Source organism: Aspergillus alliaceus (assembly GCF_009176365.1).
Source record: "Aspergillus alliaceus strain CBS 536.65 unplaced genomic scaffold BDW43scaffold_9, whole genome shotgun sequence".
Lineage (NCBI taxonomy): Eukaryota > Fungi > Ascomycota > Eurotiomycetes > Eurotiales > Aspergillaceae > Aspergillus > Aspergillus alliaceus.
The window spans coordinates 508,601-526,021 of NW_022474692.1; the positions used below are offsets into that span (position 1 = coordinate 508,601).

Genomic DNA, 17,421 nt, shown 5'->3' on the forward strand with positions numbered 1-17,421 from the left:
AGTACTCCGTACATTGACATCTGTACCCTACCTTCGGTACTTAGTCTCCGTAGTCCAGGTCAGGTCATGCCATCTAACTACAATCTAGCATCTGGTTTCTCCTAAAGTATACAGCGTACTAAAGCCTGCAATGTACATACAATTCTGGGTCATACTCCGTCCCCGTCCCCATGATTGGGCAGCCCTAATGCAAGGATATCAGCTATTGTTCTCCGGGCCCCACTGGAGGGCAAAGGCTCCATGTTGCAAGGACTGGGGGAACTTTGGAAGTCTAAGTACTTAGGTACGGTACGCTTAGAGTCGGCGGTCCCTGACTCGTGTCATTATGTCTAGTGTTGTCTCCACGCGTGGTCTTTTTTTTTTTTTTTTTTAATCGATTATTAAGCTTTCGGGATTTGAACTGGGGGTTTCGGTCTATGGAATTTTTTTGGGTACGCACGGTACATACTTGCATGCATATGGTATTGCGATTGGGATTTGGATTTGGAAAAATGTCTTAATTGGGTTGTGTGGTTTTCGATTGTTGTTTGTTTTTCTCGTGTTTTTCACTTGGGAGACTGTTTTGTTGGGAGGTTTGTTTGAACGATGGAGAGATTGAGTCGATCCCTGTGTCCTATATCTATCTGTGTTTGCTAGGAGTGATCCATCTTGTTTGTATGTACATACATGCATGTTTGTTGATGCGGGCGTTCCGTTTGCATGCGCAACTATCCAATCCAATCTAAATCAATTCACGACAATCAATTGATTTCAACAGACAGGGCAGATCGGATCGGTAAGGCCCCGAGTATGTACATACGGAGCTGTGAACGAGCTTCGCAATCTCGATCCAGGAATATTCAAGGGGTTGGGATGCCTGATGCAAGGTGTGTATACTGGCGTATTAGAGGGCGGCATATGCCGGCGCTAAACATGGACATGGGTTATCACAATGTGATTGATACTTCACTTCCCATTCAAATTTTCTCCCCAATCTAAATCTACCTGGATCCTCGCTATTGTATCCCAATCAAGTCGGAAGCCAGTGTACAAAAGTTTTTTTTCTCTTTTCGTTCTTAGTATTCTACTAATCTATAGTAGTTCTAATATCGTCCAAATTATTTCTTCCCCGGAGAGATTTATCTGCCCATGTCCGCTCCCTTTTTTTCCCCTGAATAGAATCCATCCCTTCTATGAGCCTCACATAGCTAAACGCCCATCCATCCTCCCTATTGTATTCAAGAATAACTTTTTTTCAACAAAGAAAGGGATAGCTCCGTTTCCAACCCGTTATGCAAGTATTAAAACCTCCGTAGAAAGTGTAAAATAAATAGACCATCAACCCATGGAAGATGCAAACCAGGGGGGTCCAACTGAAGACGAGGAGGCGTAAATACCGTTCCAGGAAAATACAAAAAGATAAAGCAATCCTGAAGAACTCGTGGCGATCTCAAAGGTGTAAATGTCACGAGTAATGTCCTGCAGCATACTATCGATACAGTATATTCATGAATATTTTGTACGCTGTTGATGCTGACCTCATTTGCTGGGGATATATTATCCGGTCTCACGACATTCGCCATCACAGCAAAATACCTGCGCTGACCGTGTAACACTGCCCACCACGATCCAGTAGATTTCACAACCCAAAATCGACGTCAATCGATGTGACTGAGCCTTCCTCGGTCAACCTAGAAAGGGTATGTGTTAGATTTAGGAATCCAAAAATGGTCAATATACCTCAGCAATTAGGTCAATTCGAGAGTTAACAAGTTATTGCGAAGGTAGAGGAGCGTCTACACATAACGGCTAAATCCAATGCTCTATTACTCCTCCGTCTTCGGGCCGGGCGAGGATTGAAACGATGATTCAGGTCTTTGTGACAGTGCAGATGGCCCTAGAGGCGGGATGCGGTTTAGGGACGGAGACGACATCGCCGAATGTTGCCTGTTGGGAGCGTGAGACTGGGCATGAAGCATCATAGCATTTTCACGCTGTCTGCGCTCTTCTTGCTCTGGTGTCATACACTTTACTGGTGGTGGAATGGGCGCATCGGGAGAACTTCGCCCCATCAACTTGGGACTCGGCTCAAGTCTCTGGATGGGAGGTAAAACTGGTGCACCCGCTACACCCCCAGAAGTAACAGGGCGAGGTGATTGCTTAGTTGGACTGATGCCTGATAGCGCAACACCGCAATGCGAACTTTGCGGGGGCGACGACTGGCTAGCATTGGGTGTAGCTGCAAGGGACGGGTGCCCTCCATGGATCGAAGAGAAGGAAGCATAGTGTCCACTGTCCCGGCGCGGAGCCTGGTGTGGCCGGTAAGGCGTCCATGGGGCTGCGTTGTCTGATGATGGCACAGGGGGGAACCCAGCAAGGGGACCAACGTCGCGATTGCCCTGAGTAGGAGACATCGAGGGACGGTTCTGGATAGGCGAGGGAAGAGTTGGACTTTGAGTGGCGTGGGAGGATGACGGCCGTTGCGAGTGGAATGAATGGAAAGAGCCGCCGTTAAAGGAGACACGACCATTGGGTGGTAGGTGCATTGCTTGTTGGATTGATGGTAACTTCAGGGGTGCTTCCCTAGAGGGTGAATAACCATTGGCACCCTTAGATGGAGAGAAGAGAGCTCGAGGACTGCCGAAAGACGCGGCATGGGCAGACTGTGGCCGGCGCTCGGGTGACATAGGAATAGGCTGAGGTGCATTGCGAGGAGGCAGTGATTGTTGCGTTACAGGTTTAGATGGTAACCCGTTCAGCGGCAGTGTAAATGGCACAGAAGTGGCTGTGGCCTGGACGTCCTTGCTCTCCTGATCAGAAGACGGTGAAGAACCAACCCGGAACTTCAATGGCGGGATCTTTGGCATCATTGCCTCCTTTTCTCGCCGCGTACAATCTTTGCAGACGAAATGGAAATCTTCTCGCTCGGCTTCCTGCTGCCGAATCCCAAGACACTTGCTGTGCTGCCACACATTGCACTTCTCGCATGCAACGCTATGTGAGCCATCATCCTATCCAGGGTTAGCAAAGCTATCCTAGAACATATTACGGCGTAAAGTAGCATACCAGGTTTTCTCCATGCGTACCGCATCCCGAACAATCGAAGACCCATTCATCTTCCTGGGAAAGATCCTCCAGATTCTTCCTCTGCTTTTCCAGTTCAGATTTCAACTGTCTTTCGGAGATTCTGCTTTCACCCCGTTCGAGTTTCTTTTGCTCCTCTGCTATCCGCTCTAGCTCACTTTCGTGTAGGATGCGCTTGCGTTCCCGCTCCTTGATACGTTGTTCACGAGTCATGATGCGCGTCCGTCTGTCTGATTCCATCTTCTTTATTCTCTCTTCTTCTTTGAGAGCCGCCGCTAGCTCTTCCTCGCGCTTTTGTGCTGCTTCGGCAGCTTCCCGCTCTTGTCGCTCTTTTTCAGCCTTTCCGGCAATTCGGCTTGACCGTTTGGCACCAGCCAGCAGCTGCAAGTTCATGAGCTCCTTTTCACGCTTGGCCTTCTGTCGCTCCTGCGCCTCCTCTTCTTTCTCAATCACAGGCAGCACTTGCTCCTCAACGCGGTCCCTCAAGATCTTCTCGTCCGGGTCCTTCGATTTCCGAATTGAGTCCAGAAACTGCCGATAGTCTTCTAGTGTGATGGCAATGCATTCCCACTTCATTCTCTTGAAAGGATCTTCCGGAACATCTCCATTGATATCCTCATGGCCCCCATCCGAGGACTCCTCAGCCGCAGCCGCTTCCGAGACCTTTCTTCGTTTCGACGCTCTCACAGCGCGGGCGCTTTTTCTTTTTGTCTTCGACTTGGCAGCCTTCGGAGGGGGAAGGGGAATCGGAGGATCAGTGCGACGGTAAAGCCGGTTATCGTCCAGAATATAATAGTAGCGCCCTTCGCGATCATACCCTAATTCCTCAATGCGCTGGTAGGGTATCAGTAACATGTGAGGCACAATCCCGTTTCGAGCATACTCACCCATTGTGTTTGGTCCGCCTCCTTTTGCTCTGGCATCTTATCGCGGATGCGATCCGGATTCCAAAATGTCCATACGGTCAGCTGGTGAAGGACACGAAGCTTCAAGAATATGTCAAAATCGGAGAACCTGTTCGGAACCTCATCATAGCCGAACGGGTTAGGGAGATGAGGCGCTTTAGCATTGTACTGGCGTCGCGTGTATTCATCGAAGTTATCGAACCTGAAAGTAACGTCCTATGTGAGTACTTCACGTGGTGTAAAGGAGTAAGAGGTCCGTTCACGTACGTGAGACCCCGATGCGACGAAACCCATTTAAGCAAGCAGAGTCCAATTTCCAGAAGCTTTTCGGAAGAACCAGGTTTTAGGCATTCGTTCTCCAGATCCTGAGAGACAGCGCGAAGGGAAGATATTAGCTTCTACCGCACGCGACAAACAAAGTGAAGGAAGGAGGAAAGGGCTATTTTATAGATGCGAGCATGGAAGGAATGCATACTTCAATTCCAAAATCCTCATCAATCTTCATAGGTTTTCCAAACATGGCAATATACTGCATGAGGTTTGCAAACTCCCAGGAATTTCGCAGTCGGTGCAGCAAACCAGGCTCTTCAGGTGGCTGCTCCGGAGCAGTGTCCACCTCGGAACGGGTGCGCTTTCGCGATACCATGTCGGCGGTTCGAGCGCATGAACGGCGCCTTAGCGCAAGATCAAATACCAAAAACCACGGTTTCACAGCTCAGTGGTGTTTGTTTTCTGTGGGGACAAGAATCACGGTGTGTATACACGCGAGAAAAATTATAGGGGGGTTCAGGCTCAATCGGAACAAATTACTGAGAAGTAGTGGCGGAACACAGGGCGGGACTTGGGCGTGTCTGCGAGATTGGAGATGAGCTCACGGGGGCGCGTCGAGACCCTCGGCCCGTCAGGTGATTTTTAGCGAGCTCTCTGATAAAAGGGTCCTTTTATTTAATATGTTCGCCACGTAAGGAGCCTGGCTATTTACTTTACTGAAGCTCCCCTGCAATCAAACATCTTGCAACAATATAGACCAAATATATGCAAGGTAACCTTCTACCTGATTAATGGCAATAAGAATCAGAAAATAAAAACAAAAAAGAAGAAAAGAAAATAGCGAAAAGTGAACCATGCTTCAGGATTTGCAGACCAGAACATCACTCAACCGCCCGTACATACAATCCCAACGCATGAAACAAAACCTAGATTCTGGTATCTCGCTCAAAGAGAGTCTATCTCATTCAGATGGAAAATGAGGAAAGGGATCGTAGCAAAATGCACAGAAAAGATAGCGCCATCCATATCCACGCCACCGCACAAGCCTATATCATTATGACCGAAATGGGATAAAGGAGGAAAATCGCAGACCCATGAGGAAGACAAGAAAAAGAAAAAAAGCAAAAAAAAGGAAAAGAAGGAAAAAATAGCAAACTTTGTTACATAGTGGTCACAGAAAAATCCCCAACCCCCAATGTTCCGGTGCTCCTCTCCCAGTCTTTTTTCTTTCTTCTTGGTTATACCGTTATTTTTGCCATTTCACAAATTTGCGCCGTATGACCCAGATTCGCCTTAGACCGTCCCATGCATATCGTAAGGTTGTCAAATATACCAAGTAAATCAAAACGGAAGCAATGCTTTTCGACTTTTTACATAGCAACACCTGGGGCGCCGTCGGACACGTTATCGGAAAGGTTGATCAGAAGCTGTGCAAGACAACGTTTTGTGGCTGCATCATCGCGGAGGACAGAGGAGAAGGTGGCGTCTCGCAAAGGCTCGGGAAGGCACTGCCGCAAGGCCTCCCGCGCTCTGCTATTATCGCTCAGGCTGCAAATGGTCAGGAAACGCTCATAACTGCAAGGTATGGGCCGGTCAGGGGGCCAGACATGGCCTTGAAACTTACCGAAGGAAGCAGCGCACAACGTGCTTAAGAAGCCTTACGGTCTGCTGCTCCACGAGTTGAGTGACCATATTACTTAGAACCGTCCCCACAGCATAAAACCTTTCATATGTCGCACAGATATACGCAAGACCTATGTCATCTAGTAATATTTTTTGCACAATAAAGATAGCGACTGTTTTGCTCAGTTCGGAGCCCGTTTCCATGATACGGAGACAGAGCGGAATAATCTCGGTGGTGAGAAGGAAGTTGATGACATCCGAAGAGTCGTTCTTGACTAACGCTCCGATCACACCGAGAGAGGTGAGGCGAAGGTACTCGAACGGGCGAGATTTTGAGGTAGTGTTGAGAAAAGGATAGAGAAAAAGTGGAATATGAGCTGGAAGAGCATTTTCGGTCAGCCAGCAGGGAGTGGAGACAAAGACGGACTGTTACATACCGTTTAAAAATAGTGTACGAGTCTCATTGTGAGAGGCGACACATTGTAGCAGAGCCAGTGCGTTACAAACTCGATTTGAAGCCGCCGCAGTCAACTGAGAAGGGTTCAACAAGGGATATACAGAAATGATCTCCTGGAGCAGAGCAGTCATAACACCTGCGATAACAGTATTGTTAGTATCCAAGAGCCGACAAGTCGCACACTCAGAGTGGGGTCCGAAGAGTTCATACCGAATGAGTGCCAAATGACAAGCGCCAACTCAGGAACCTGCTCTCGCTTTTTACTTAGTTCCATGAGAGCAGCCTCTCTGCGATTCGGGTCAAGAAGCTCAGCAACCCAAATAAAAACCTTGCGGTTCTCATCACTGATCCCACCATCCATCACCGATACTGCGCCTGAGAGAGCGCCATCCCCACTCAACCCTCCAGCACCCGCACCCTGTGCTGGGTTTCCAGTACCAGGGTTGCCGGCCATAGCGATGCGATTATAGTGCTGTTGTTGAGCTGCGGCGGCAGCCGCGGCGGCGGCCTGCACTTGGGCATGCTGTTGGGCCACCAAGGAAGAATGCTGTTGCTGGGCCTGGTGCGGGTGGTGCTGGGCTTGATGGTGCTGTTGCTGCTGCTGTTGCTGCTGATGTTGCAGCCAGGATGGATCAGCAGGGTATTGATGCTGATGGGAGAAAACGTGTTGGGTCTGCGTCTGGAGCATGACGGGCTGGTGAAGGATCGGGGACTCGTAATCCTCAGGAGTGCAGTGGTGACACCTCGAGCGACCGGAGGCAGAGATACAAGGAATGAGACGTCGAGGGGAAAGGTTTTCGATGTCAGGAAATTGATCCCGAATTTAAATTCATGAATAACAAATTTCTGTAGTTGTTGTTTGCTTTGAGGGGTGAACGTAAGAGTGTGCGATTTGGCGTTGTTGAAGAATGAAGTGTGAGCGATGTGGATGGAGAAGTCGAGGAAGTTCCGGACTACGGGAGGCGGGGAGAACGCAAGTTCCGGCCGTGCATTAACTTGACTTAAAAACCCGGTGCGCGCGGCCCGCTTTCACCATATCTCAATTGAATCACTCGATCTTCTTCTCTCATTCTTGCCTTTCGAAGTCGTTTGGCCTTCATAGTGGCGTTCGGACCCTTTTCAAGACAATCTCACTTTTATAGGGCTTACTTTTCTTCGTTTTCGCTTCAAGTTAAGGTGAAACAGCCTACCTCTTATTGATCATCTTACTAGCCGCCTTACACGTTAACACGGATTGTCGCACGAGTTCTTCCGGCAGGTGCACGAGTATTATTGGTCTTGAGCAGTCGAATGACGAATGCGAGGTTGCCTCGAGACGTTGCTAGACTCGACAGTACTATTACTATACTACGCCACCATCCACAGTACAGGAAGTATATGCAATCCTCGACCCTCTTAAGTCTTTTTGTGTCAAAGGCCTGGACCTGCGTTTGTATCTTTTGGTCTGAGCTCAATATACTCCGACACCAGCGCCTCCATGCAATAGACATGTCCACATGATTTTAAGCAAGATTCTTTATTGCTCGGTATTTCTAGCTAGATGACACTAATTGTCACTGCGTTGTTTCGTATTTACATCGTTCTTTTTGTTAAACCCGTCAGATTATACCCGGAATGAGAAAGGGAAAAAAAGGTCATTATAACATGAAAAACATAGCTCGTCATCATACATACCAGTGTCCAAAAACAAATAAAAGTATCGCACTCGAGGCAGACCAAACATGGTGATACAAACAACATACAAAATGCCAACCAGCGCCATATATGCTCGACTAAAAATCAACCGTGGCGAAAAAAAAAAAAAAAAAAAAAAAAAATTTGGGATCATTAACGAAGTTGTGGTCTTGAAAATCTCGTTGATTCATTGTGTCATTTCATCAATCATGATCGTCCTGAGCGTGCGCGAGATCTCCTGGATTGCCTCGTGTCCCTCGTCCGCCGAGTATCTCTTGTCCGTCTATCCGAACTTGCACTACCTATAAAGCAGTCAGTAAGGACGGTGTAAGAGTCCGTGCAAAAAGAAGGAGACACATACTTGCGCTCGTGTAATAATCGGAGTAGTAGTATGAGCTCGGGTAAGTGTAGTCGCTCTTCTCGTCATCGCGGTCTCTGCGCCTCTTCAGTCCCAGACACAGAGCAAGCGCGCCCAACATAATCCCAAGTGTCGCCAAACCGCCCCATTTCTTCTTTTCTCTAGGGGCAGGCGCTGGCCCCGACGGACGGGAGCCAAACCAAGTACGCCGCTCGGGCGGCGGTGCACCGTGCGCATGATGGGAATACCGGTCTTCCACATATGTCGTTTCCTTTCTTCGCCTTCTCCCACCGAGACCCAGGCAGGCAAACAAGGCTTCTAGGGCACCGCGGCAACACAGGCAAGCACAAAGAAGCAGGAGAAGAAAGACACCAGCGATGGTTCCGATGACGATACCTGCGATTGCGCCACCACTTAGCCCTCCATTGTCTGGCGCCTTTTCTCCAATCAGTGTGGCACCATCGGTGCCAACAGGAGCGACAAAGCCCTGTGTAGTTGTCGCGGAAGCAGTCGCCGTGATAGTAGATGCACTTGTGCCTCGTACGGGAGGTGTAGCGGTAGCGGTGGCCCAGATTGAAGAGCTCCCGAGCACACATTGGTTGTTGGTACAGACATAGGCTGCACCACAGCAGGTCTTTCCGCAAATAGTTTCGCCAAGTTCGGCCTTGCAACTCCCTGAGCCGCCTCCAACGGCCGTCGTCTGTCCTACATAGCTGCTCCATGTAGAAGTAACTGTCGACACGTCTGTTTCCGTGGTGACGAAGGTTGTTGTAAAGTACTGCCAGCTGCCGCCGGAAGAGGCATCTGCACAGACTGCCTGACCATTACTACTGGTGCTGCACGTCTGGCCAGACGTGCAGCAGAGTTGGCCATAATACCCACAGGGATTTTCGCAGCGCTTTTCGAGGTTGGCTTCATCAAGTTCCAACGGGGAAGCAGAAGAGTGCTGGGCTTGCGCCAGTAGGGTCAGTATGGATACCACTGAATGTAGTATGCGAGAATTGTGCATAGTGAACGGAGATATCTATGATGGGGTTCACGAGCAGACTGTCAACCTTGATCTCCCTCTCCAGACCCGAGAACCACGAGCGATGTCAATACTGGCCACCCCGGAGTAAGTATGTATGGGTCAGTATCGATAAGAGCTTCATAAAACGAAGGATAACAACAATTCTTCAATCTTTGTAATCACGTCAGAAAGAATGTTCAAGCCTCACAAGCAGCTACAGTAGAAATTTGGAGAGAGGGAAAAAAAAGAAAAGAAAAAAAACAGAAAAGAGAATGAGGGGGTTAAGGATGAGGGGGGTAAGGTAATCCTGGTGAGGAAGAGACGGTAAGTGACCGTCAGCTTTGCTTTGAAGCCCTGTTTTCCCAGCCTCCCTGTATACTTCAGTACCCAACCCAACCACCAGGATTTTCTACACTAAACACAAGCAACAGCCAATCGCCTTGAAAAGAGATCTTAAGATTAAGGCTAAATCATTGATAGAGATTTTCTATTTTTTTTCCCCCTTCAATGTGAAAGAGGAGGTTGGGGAACCTTTTTTGGTCTTTGATCTTATCATCACATCGCATTGGATGCCCCTCGCTGGTGCTACAGTCTTGTAGCTGGAGAAACGAAATCAATCATTATCCTTGTGGACCACTTTTTGCCTTCCGTCCCTGACATCAGTTTCATACTAATTCCGCATTGTTACCAGCATACAGTACATACGATGAAACCTGGCCTCAATCCCCTGTTGAGTAATTCGAGTCGGTGTGCAAAAGAAGTTTCTTCCCCACTACCATTCGACAGATCTAGACTATAGTACCGAGCATAGATTCATACCTTAGGTATGGATTCCAGACGGGAACATTTCGTAACGAGCTAGAAGAGTAGATGACTCCATCTGTACCTGTGTGTTGTCCCGTCCCGCTTTAGTGTCTTGCCAACAAAGCGGATGAATCAGGCACAACGCACCCCCTTGGAAGGTTTATCTGATGCCGTCCACACTGGTCCAGACTAGCCTTTTTACTGGCCTAGTTTTACATGCATGGAATCAGCGCTCGCCGAGCGTACGTTAGACGTATCTTGAAGTGATGGGTGCTATTTATTCCACTGAAGCGGTGTGGTGGCTGCTCCTCCGTACCTTTGTACATGTTTCAGTACCTGGTACAAGACTTCATCCGGTTTCTTTCCGGTCATCGAACTATCCGAGTTGGGATCTTGTGTCCCCTAATCCTAGGTAGATATGTACATACACAGACGCCAAAGAACAGTAGATTTACATCTTAGCATAGCCCCCGAACATAACATCATTGAATCACCCTGTCATCCCTCCTGAAACCAAAGCATACCAGCTCATTCATGTAGCAGTGGGGCCTACATGCAGTATGTGCGCGAAAGTCATCCCGTTCGTTCAACTTCCAGGAGATCATTCTGTTGTAACATATAGAAGAAAAAGGAACAAAAAAATTTATTTTCGTATCGCATATCCACCATGAAGAAAACGTAATAGCGTCAACGTTGATCAGATAAACATACCAGCCACGCCAATGACCATGCCAAAGATGAGGTCCTCCAGGCTAGAGGTTCGTCCTGGGGGAGCCCCGTTCATGTCCCCGGTGCCAGTAGCATGCGTGTCGCAATATCCCAGATTGAGGCCATGGCAGGCGTCTAGGCTCAAGCTAGAACAGGTAGAAATAGCCCCAGCTGCTCCGCCGCCAGCGCGGGTTACCCCTCCACCTTCACCTGCCACGGTGACTGCGTAGCCTCCTCCGAGGCTTGAGAGACAGCCCGTATACTCACTTTGACACAAGGAGTAGTAAGAAGAGCATACAGCGGCGTTAGGGAACGTTGTCGGAACGTAGACAAACGGATAAGCGCCTGGCATTGTCGAGCCAGTAATAGTCGCGCCGTTTGGCCCCGAAGTGGTCAGAGAAGCTGTGGCGGTTCCCGGGAATCTAAAGCTGGTCGAGCTAGGAGAGCGATCTCCAGTGAGACTGCCTGTACATTTTGCTCCAGTCGGACAACAGGCGATATTGTCGGCGGCGTCGCGAGAACAGATGGAACCTTGTCTGCAGCAAACGTCGGATTTACCCATGTTGGTGCATGGGTCGTACCCAGCCGGACAGTTGTCAGCCCGCTTTAATATCCGTAGGATTTCATATGCTCTCTTGTTTGCTTCTGCGGCTTGTGGAGGAGAAAATGGTAGCGTCTCTATCGATATTACGGTCGAGGCAAAGAATGCGGCCGAGATCCACCCAGACACCTTCATTCTAGAGGCCAAGGGCTAGAGTCCGCCCACCAGATTGTATATCAAACCCCAATAGCGGTTTTGGGTTCGGGACTCAATCGGAATTCTTGATGGGGTGGTCAAATCGATTAATGTTGGGTGCTGTGTTGAATGCGACAGCAGAAAAGTCTATGCAGTGCGGTCAACAAACTACTCAAAGCGGCAAGTGTGTGTTAGTAGGCGGTTGTAGGACTCCGAGGCCAGGTCAACGAAATGGCAATAGTATGAGAGTACAACTTACCAGCTAACTTTCACTTCCAAATATCTTCGAGAATGGTCCACCACAGTACCGGTGACCGGAGGAGGGTGGATGATGTATTCTGCATCGGGCTGTGGGCTGTACAGTTAGGCGCAATCTCCACCAGGATCCCTGCCACAGCAACCGCGTGTCCACCATTGTCCAACCACCTGCTCCAACTATTAATATAGACCTTTGATGTCAACGTGCGTCGCTTTACGAAATACATTTACTGCAGCCTTAAAAATAAAATAAAAAAAGAGAAGGAGAAAGAAATGGAAAAGAAAAGTTACATCAGCAAGTAACATTGTTAGTCCAATGATTAACGAGTTGAAATCCCTCTCTTCTAAAACCTTAGACAATGTATGTTCACTTTTCCTTTTACTGGATTATTTCGAATACGTTTTTTCCCCCGCTCGTTCATTTCTGGGAAGCAATCGTAGCTACAGAAGGTACTATTGTTGGTCTAGTGACTGAAATTTATGCCTAATACGTTTCTGCTCATTCCAAATACGAACTGATATAAAGATTTATATCCAGAGCCTTCCCAGCAGGCGGCCCGGAAGGACCATGATTTTCCATCCAAACGCCACGCACAACAATGACATTCTCTCCGTAATCTAGACCACTTTAGAACTCCACATCGTGGTCCCATATGCGATCCGGCCTCCATCGGATCTTCCGTCTACTACAAACATGTTCGTCTTTTCGAACAAGATGGATCCCTCACAGTACTGCCGCTTTCACGAAGACAACACGTGAGTATGCACCTTGATCATACGCACGACAACTTGAAGGGCGGTGAATAGTCTCTACCTTTAAATCTCATACAGGTACTTTTTGCATTGCCCTTCTAGAACGTGCCCGAAATCCTGACTGCAATTTCGTACGGTGCTTGCCAATTCAGTGCAAGCGTGGCCAGGCTATACCGTCTGATAAAAGTGTGAGTATCTACACGATTGAAGCTAGAACAGTTCAATGCGAAACAGGGAAATCCGATTCACACTTCTATATAACGAAAAAAATTGTGGCGACATACGCTACTAAAAATTAATGTCGGAGGTGTAGCATTGCGCTGAACGAGTATTTCGCTTCCTGTCTGGCTTTCCACTATAACAGGTTCCTCTCTTGTCATATCCAGGTTTTGTCTTAGCCAATAGGGATAACTATCTAATGTTCCTTTGTGTGTGTCTCTATGCTGCTGCGCAGGAAATTCATCGCATATCTATGTTTGCCCTCACAAAGGCTGCTTGAATCGGAGCCAACACGTTCAATCACTAAAACTCCATACCGTTGGAAAGCAGAAATTCTTAGAGTTCGCTGTACTTATTCCATGAGCCTTCGGAGGGTACCGTGAAAGAGGGACATTCCAGAACCAATGTGCGTAGCTCTGGTATTGTGATCCTTTTGTTGGGATCGCATTCAAAGATACGGTTCAAGGCGGGAATAACCTCGTCGGATAGAGGTAGGATTGTCTTGAGGAAGTATGGGTCCTTCCGATAAATTCGGAAAGTGCTACTTATCATCAGCCGAAGCGCGCTTCCATAGATTGCGGCCACAAGTCAGGTTGACTAGAATAACACCTAGGCTCCAGTCATCACTAGGAGCCGATTCGTAGAATGATCCTTCTTCACTGTTTGTCTGTTAGCATTCTCTACAAGGCAATTAAGAGACGAGTTAGCATTGTGATGGCCATTTTCATTGAAGAGGCAAACAACAACTTACCTGGAAATATGTAAAAATAAGAGGCACGGCCAAAGTCTGACGAGCAGGTGTTGGTAGTAGCAAGACCAAAATCCATGTGTTTAACAGTTATCCCTTGATCTGTAACTAGACAGTTTTCGGGCTGAGATCGCGATGGTATACACCAAAATGGAATGGCAGAACTGAACAGCATCCAAGGTCTGGAGGAATACTCACTAAACCAAAGATTCAATGCCCACGTATATTTTCTTCACGACGATGTTATCAAATAAGTGACCTTCGGGACAAAGCTCCGTACCAATGAATGAACAATCGTCCGAACCTATTATTTTAATCAAAGAAACAACATTGGGGTGTTGTCTAGCTAAATGATTATCTCATTTTGCTGAAATGAGAGTTGGGGTGAATCTAGGCACCTCTTGTCGAGAGCTTTGATTGTATAGAGGTCATCAGTATAGATGTCTACCGCAGTAGTAATCATGCTTTACGTACCAAGACCCAAGATGTTGATCAGTATTAGTTGGTTGCCGATAAGCACACCCAGGCGGCTTTCCGGGATGCTAAGATCATCGCGAGGTTCTCCTTTTTCCGAGACTGTTACCTATTTAGTACTTTCCTCTGCAGCGACATCATCTTCATCAGTATCGACTCCAGTATGGGTTTGCTCTCGAATGCCTGGAAGTTTCTCAGACCAAGCTTCCCATAAGACACTATACTCTCCAATGATGACCGGTCTGAACTGTTGGATACAACTTCAGCCCGGCGAGATAGCGCACCGTCCAGTTTAAAGTCATCTTTACTGTCGGCGGATCGGAGTAGCGAGAAGCATAAAATGCACCGGAGATGATATGCGATATGCCCCTGGCTGGCATCCGAAGCCAGGCAGATGGGATAGTCGTGCTTATGTCTCTGTTGGCCCCGAGCGTCAGCAGTTACTCATAGATTGATGCTTCATGGGCCATCCAGTCGTTAAGGGTGTCGTATTGCTGGTCGGGCTCTCTGCAGCCTTCGAATGTGTAAACGTAAGGGCGTGGATTGCGGAATATATGTGTTCTAGATTAGGTAAATCTGCATATCACTGGCGGTAAAGGTGAATACTGACTCCCACGTTTTCTTAGTGCTGGTTTTACGCCGGCATATCATAAATCAGTATGAGCAATCGAATTCTTTGGCTTGAAGAGCAATCGTGGGTGGTGGCGGGATCGAAGCAGTATCACCTCCTTTCTCGGCTAAAACAAGAGATGTCCTCGTCGATATGATGGAAGAATCATCCCCTAAATTAATTTCAGTGGGGTTCTGCCATGTGGCCGTGGAAGGTATGGATGGCGCAGATCGAGGCCCAGAGGCAGTGGGACCACGCTTCATCTCAATAATATGATCCTGTTGGAGGTTCAACTTCCTTCTAGCTGGTTAGGAATATGTCTCATATTTATGCTTGCGTTTTCTCTAGTATCGAAATTTCTGCCTCCGGCGAGCACTCGAGGTGATGGTCGAATGATGCATATACGTCAATGAGGTTTACCCCAATCTCTGGATCCATTTAACTAAGATTCAGAGCCTTGGAAATACCAGTCTGCATCGCTGGGTTTTGGATTTTGAATGAAGGGTGGTAGAGCCTATCCATAGTCGTAGTGTTGTTCGTGAAACATGCTCTAGTAGGTGGTTCATCTCTGTATGAAGAGAAGTCTTCCTCTTCAGGGTCATCGTCGTGGATTAGCTCCTCAGTGCCCCATTTCTCATCCGAATTCTTTCTCTCCTCACTCAAAGCCTCTCGTACTGTGAGTTCGTCAATCTGGTAGCCTATAGAGAGCAGGCATCAACGCAAATTGTGACAATCTTTTATTAATTTTTCCTTGAGTCAGATCTCTATATCCCGCTTTGCGCCACACATTGAGAAGAGGGGTAGATCAATGACCTGATCCGCCAACCCAATTCAGCTCTCTTACAAGACCCCGAAATTGCTAATGCTGTCCATGGCTATCTGGGCGATGGGTATGTGCCATACCAACGAGCTGTAGCCCAGTGACAGCATATTCTGGTAGATCTGGCATCTAATCTCAATGGTATATCCTCTAAAGCGCAGGTACTCCCACATACCTGTCTCAGGCGAAATTCAAAGGCTTACCGTCTTTCTACCAGGGAAATCTGTTAGCGCTTATCCAGAAAGGCCCCATAGAGAATGGCCAATATGAATCCACGAAGAATATAATGTTCATCTTGCAAAAGAATAAGCTCGAAAAGCTGATCAGGTATCTAAATGAGACCACTGCTACACTGCGCAGAATCCGGGAGGCTAGCGTAGCAAAAGCAGATATTAGTGTCCAACCAACATCAAGGACTATTTCACGCCTGGCCTCGAGCCTCCATACTATTCGTATTTATGCAAGCACCTCATACTCAGCAGTCTCGGCTGGATATATGGTAAGCTGTCACCCACAACATGAGACGGGGTCCTTTCTTCATAGCCGGCCAGCGCTTCTGGAGAGGAAGAAACATGTTGGCCTCAAAAACGCATCTGTAGCGTTTACAGTGGAGTTTGCACCTAGCGAAGTCAAAAGCGTGTTGATAGCAGGCACAAAACGGACGTGAAAATGTAGGAGGATGAATTGGAAAGTTGCTATACAAGATGAGCTAGCCTAGCCATCGGGTGCCTATTTATGCTTTTCTCTTCACTCTATTCCTAAAGCTGACATGTACGTCCAATTATTAGCGTTAAGTCCAAAATGCAACAAACTAAGGTGGTTATCAATTTTCCAACTGAAAGACTTGATCCTCCGATGAAATTAGGCGACCTCTGTCTCTCAATAACCCAGGCGAGGGATCATAAAATCTTTCTCGACATATATCTTTCTCGGAGCGGAAGACTTTGTTACTATCATAGAACCCCATTGCGCAGCCCTTGAAGATGCTAATAATGAGAAAGGGAATACTATCTCACTAAAGCAAGTCCTTCAGAGCATGGGGCAACGGGATCAATCCTCACATATCCAGTGGACTCTCAACCAGCGCTTAGCTCTTTCATTTAACATCGCGTCGTCAATTATGCAGCTGCATGCCACTCTATGGATTTAGCTTCCGCTTACTGGAACAGCGCTATTTTTTACGCGCAGTGATAAGTCACTTATGCACAGAGGAGGAGACCAACATATGGATATGCCCCAGCCTTTTATCCGTCAGACATCTGATTACGGTGCTAAAGATTCAGCACCAGGTGTTTATAATCCGAAACGATCGATGCTTGAGCTTGGTATTAGACTTTTGGAATTATGGCACCCCAAAACATTCGAGACATATGCCGCTGAGGGAGGCTGGGATGTCCAAAGTGACTTCGGTAGTCGATATGATGTCGCAGTAAATGGCTTTACTTTAATATGGCCCATATTATCCAGCGTTATCTGGAGGTGGTTACGAGATGCGTTGAGTGTACGTTCGCGATAAGCTGTGCAACGCCTACTTGGGGTGATATTGCGTTCAGGAAATCTGTATGCGAATATATTTTGAAGCCACTTTTGGAGAACTGTCCCTCTAATTCCTGATGATTACCGAGAGAACACCTTTTGAGTTAGAATAGAGGCTGTACAGCTTTCTGAGACTTTTGCGTATGAAAGGTTGGATTAAAGAAACGACCTAATGGGTACATCTTCTATTGGGTATGGATGCCCAAGTAGCTGGGAACTGTACTTCATTCCGTAAGAGCCTTGAGTGATGTCGGAGAGACTGATATATGTACCATCTCGTTAAACTAGTTTCCACTACAGACAAGGCGTTTGTCCTGAGTTAATGGATTTTTCAGGGATGTGGAGGATATTTTTATAATAGTTCTGATATATAAAGGTGATAAGAACCATTATATT

At 47.5% G+C, this 17,421-nt stretch overlaps 7 protein-coding genes across 7 annotated transcripts; 1 reads left to right on the forward strand and 6 right to left on the reverse strand.

Moving 5' to 3' along the window:
• Window positions 1-1,683: 1,683 nt before the first annotated feature.
• On the reverse strand, window positions 1,684-4,842 carry BDW43DRAFT_252065 (putative PHD finger domain protein). The gene is made up of 5 exons (XM_032039823.1): window positions 4,444-4,842; window positions 4,236-4,333; window positions 3,951-4,170; window positions 3,046-3,897; window positions 1,684-2,990 (listed from the first exon to the last, which is right to left on the reverse strand). Exons 1-5 carry the CDS (start codon window positions 4,612-4,614, stop codon window positions 1,806-1,808), a joined length of 2,526 nt encoding a protein of 841 aa, XP_031903126.1. The 5' UTR covers window positions 4,615-4,842; the 3' UTR covers window positions 1,684-1,805.
• Window positions 4,843-5,608: 766 nt separating this feature from the next.
• On the reverse strand, window positions 5,609-7,006 carry BDW43DRAFT_298377 (Rcd1-like cell differentiation family protein; the record flags this gene model as incomplete). The annotated part of the gene is made up of 4 exons (XM_032044544.1): window positions 5,609-5,786; window positions 5,863-6,238; window positions 6,299-6,454; window positions 6,529-7,006. The coding sequence occupies 4 exons, from the start codon at window positions 7,004-7,006 to the stop codon at window positions 5,609-5,611; spliced, it is 1,188 nt and encodes a 395-aa protein (XP_031903127.1).
• Window positions 7,007-7,344: 338 nt separating this feature from the next.
• BDW43DRAFT_268067 (uncharacterized protein) lies at window positions 7,345-8,133 on the reverse strand. The gene has a single exon (XM_032041073.1). The coding sequence runs from the start codon at window positions 7,806-7,808 to the stop codon at window positions 7,536-7,538; it is 273 nt and encodes a 90-aa protein (XP_031903128.1). The 5' UTR covers window positions 7,809-8,133; the 3' UTR covers window positions 7,345-7,535.
• BDW43DRAFT_252114 (uncharacterized protein) lies at window positions 8,052-9,466 on the reverse strand. The gene has a single exon (XM_032039824.1). The coding sequence runs from the start codon at window positions 9,357-9,359 to the stop codon at window positions 8,295-8,297; it is 1,065 nt and encodes a 354-aa protein (XP_031903129.1). The 5' UTR covers window positions 9,360-9,466; the 3' UTR covers window positions 8,052-8,294.
• A 721-nt stretch (window positions 9,467-10,187) lies between these two features.
• On the reverse strand, window positions 10,188-11,969 carry BDW43DRAFT_268073 (uncharacterized protein). The gene is made up of 2 exons (XM_032041074.1): window positions 11,867-11,969; window positions 10,188-11,754 (listed from the first exon to the last, which is right to left on the reverse strand). Exon 2 carries the CDS (start codon window positions 11,605-11,607, stop codon window positions 10,861-10,863), a length of 747 nt encoding a protein of 248 aa, XP_031903130.1. The 5' UTR covers window positions 11,608-11,754; window positions 11,867-11,969; the 3' UTR covers window positions 10,188-10,860.
• On the reverse strand, window positions 11,739-14,048 carry BDW43DRAFT_324002 (kinase-like domain-containing protein; the record flags this gene model as incomplete). Its single annotated transcript, XM_032049860.1, has 7 exons — window positions 11,739-12,077; window positions 12,903-12,990; window positions 13,190-13,356; window positions 13,436-13,491; window positions 13,589-13,709; window positions 13,789-13,927; window positions 13,984-14,048. 7 exons carry the CDS (start codon window positions 14,046-14,048, stop codon window positions 11,877-11,879), a joined length of 837 nt encoding a protein of 278 aa, XP_031903131.1. The 3' UTR covers window positions 11,739-11,876.
• Window positions 14,049-14,868: 820 nt separating this feature from the next.
• BDW43DRAFT_298381 (uncharacterized protein) lies at window positions 14,869-17,103 on the forward strand (the record flags this gene model as incomplete). Its single annotated transcript, XM_032044545.1, has 7 exons — window positions 14,869-14,883; window positions 15,474-15,581; window positions 15,707-16,117; window positions 16,306-16,435; window positions 16,473-16,602; window positions 16,678-16,918; window positions 16,957-17,103. 7 exons carry the CDS (start codon window positions 14,869-14,871, stop codon window positions 17,101-17,103), a joined length of 1,182 nt encoding a protein of 393 aa, XP_031903132.1.
• Between the last annotated feature and the right edge of the window lie 318 nt (window positions 17,104-17,421).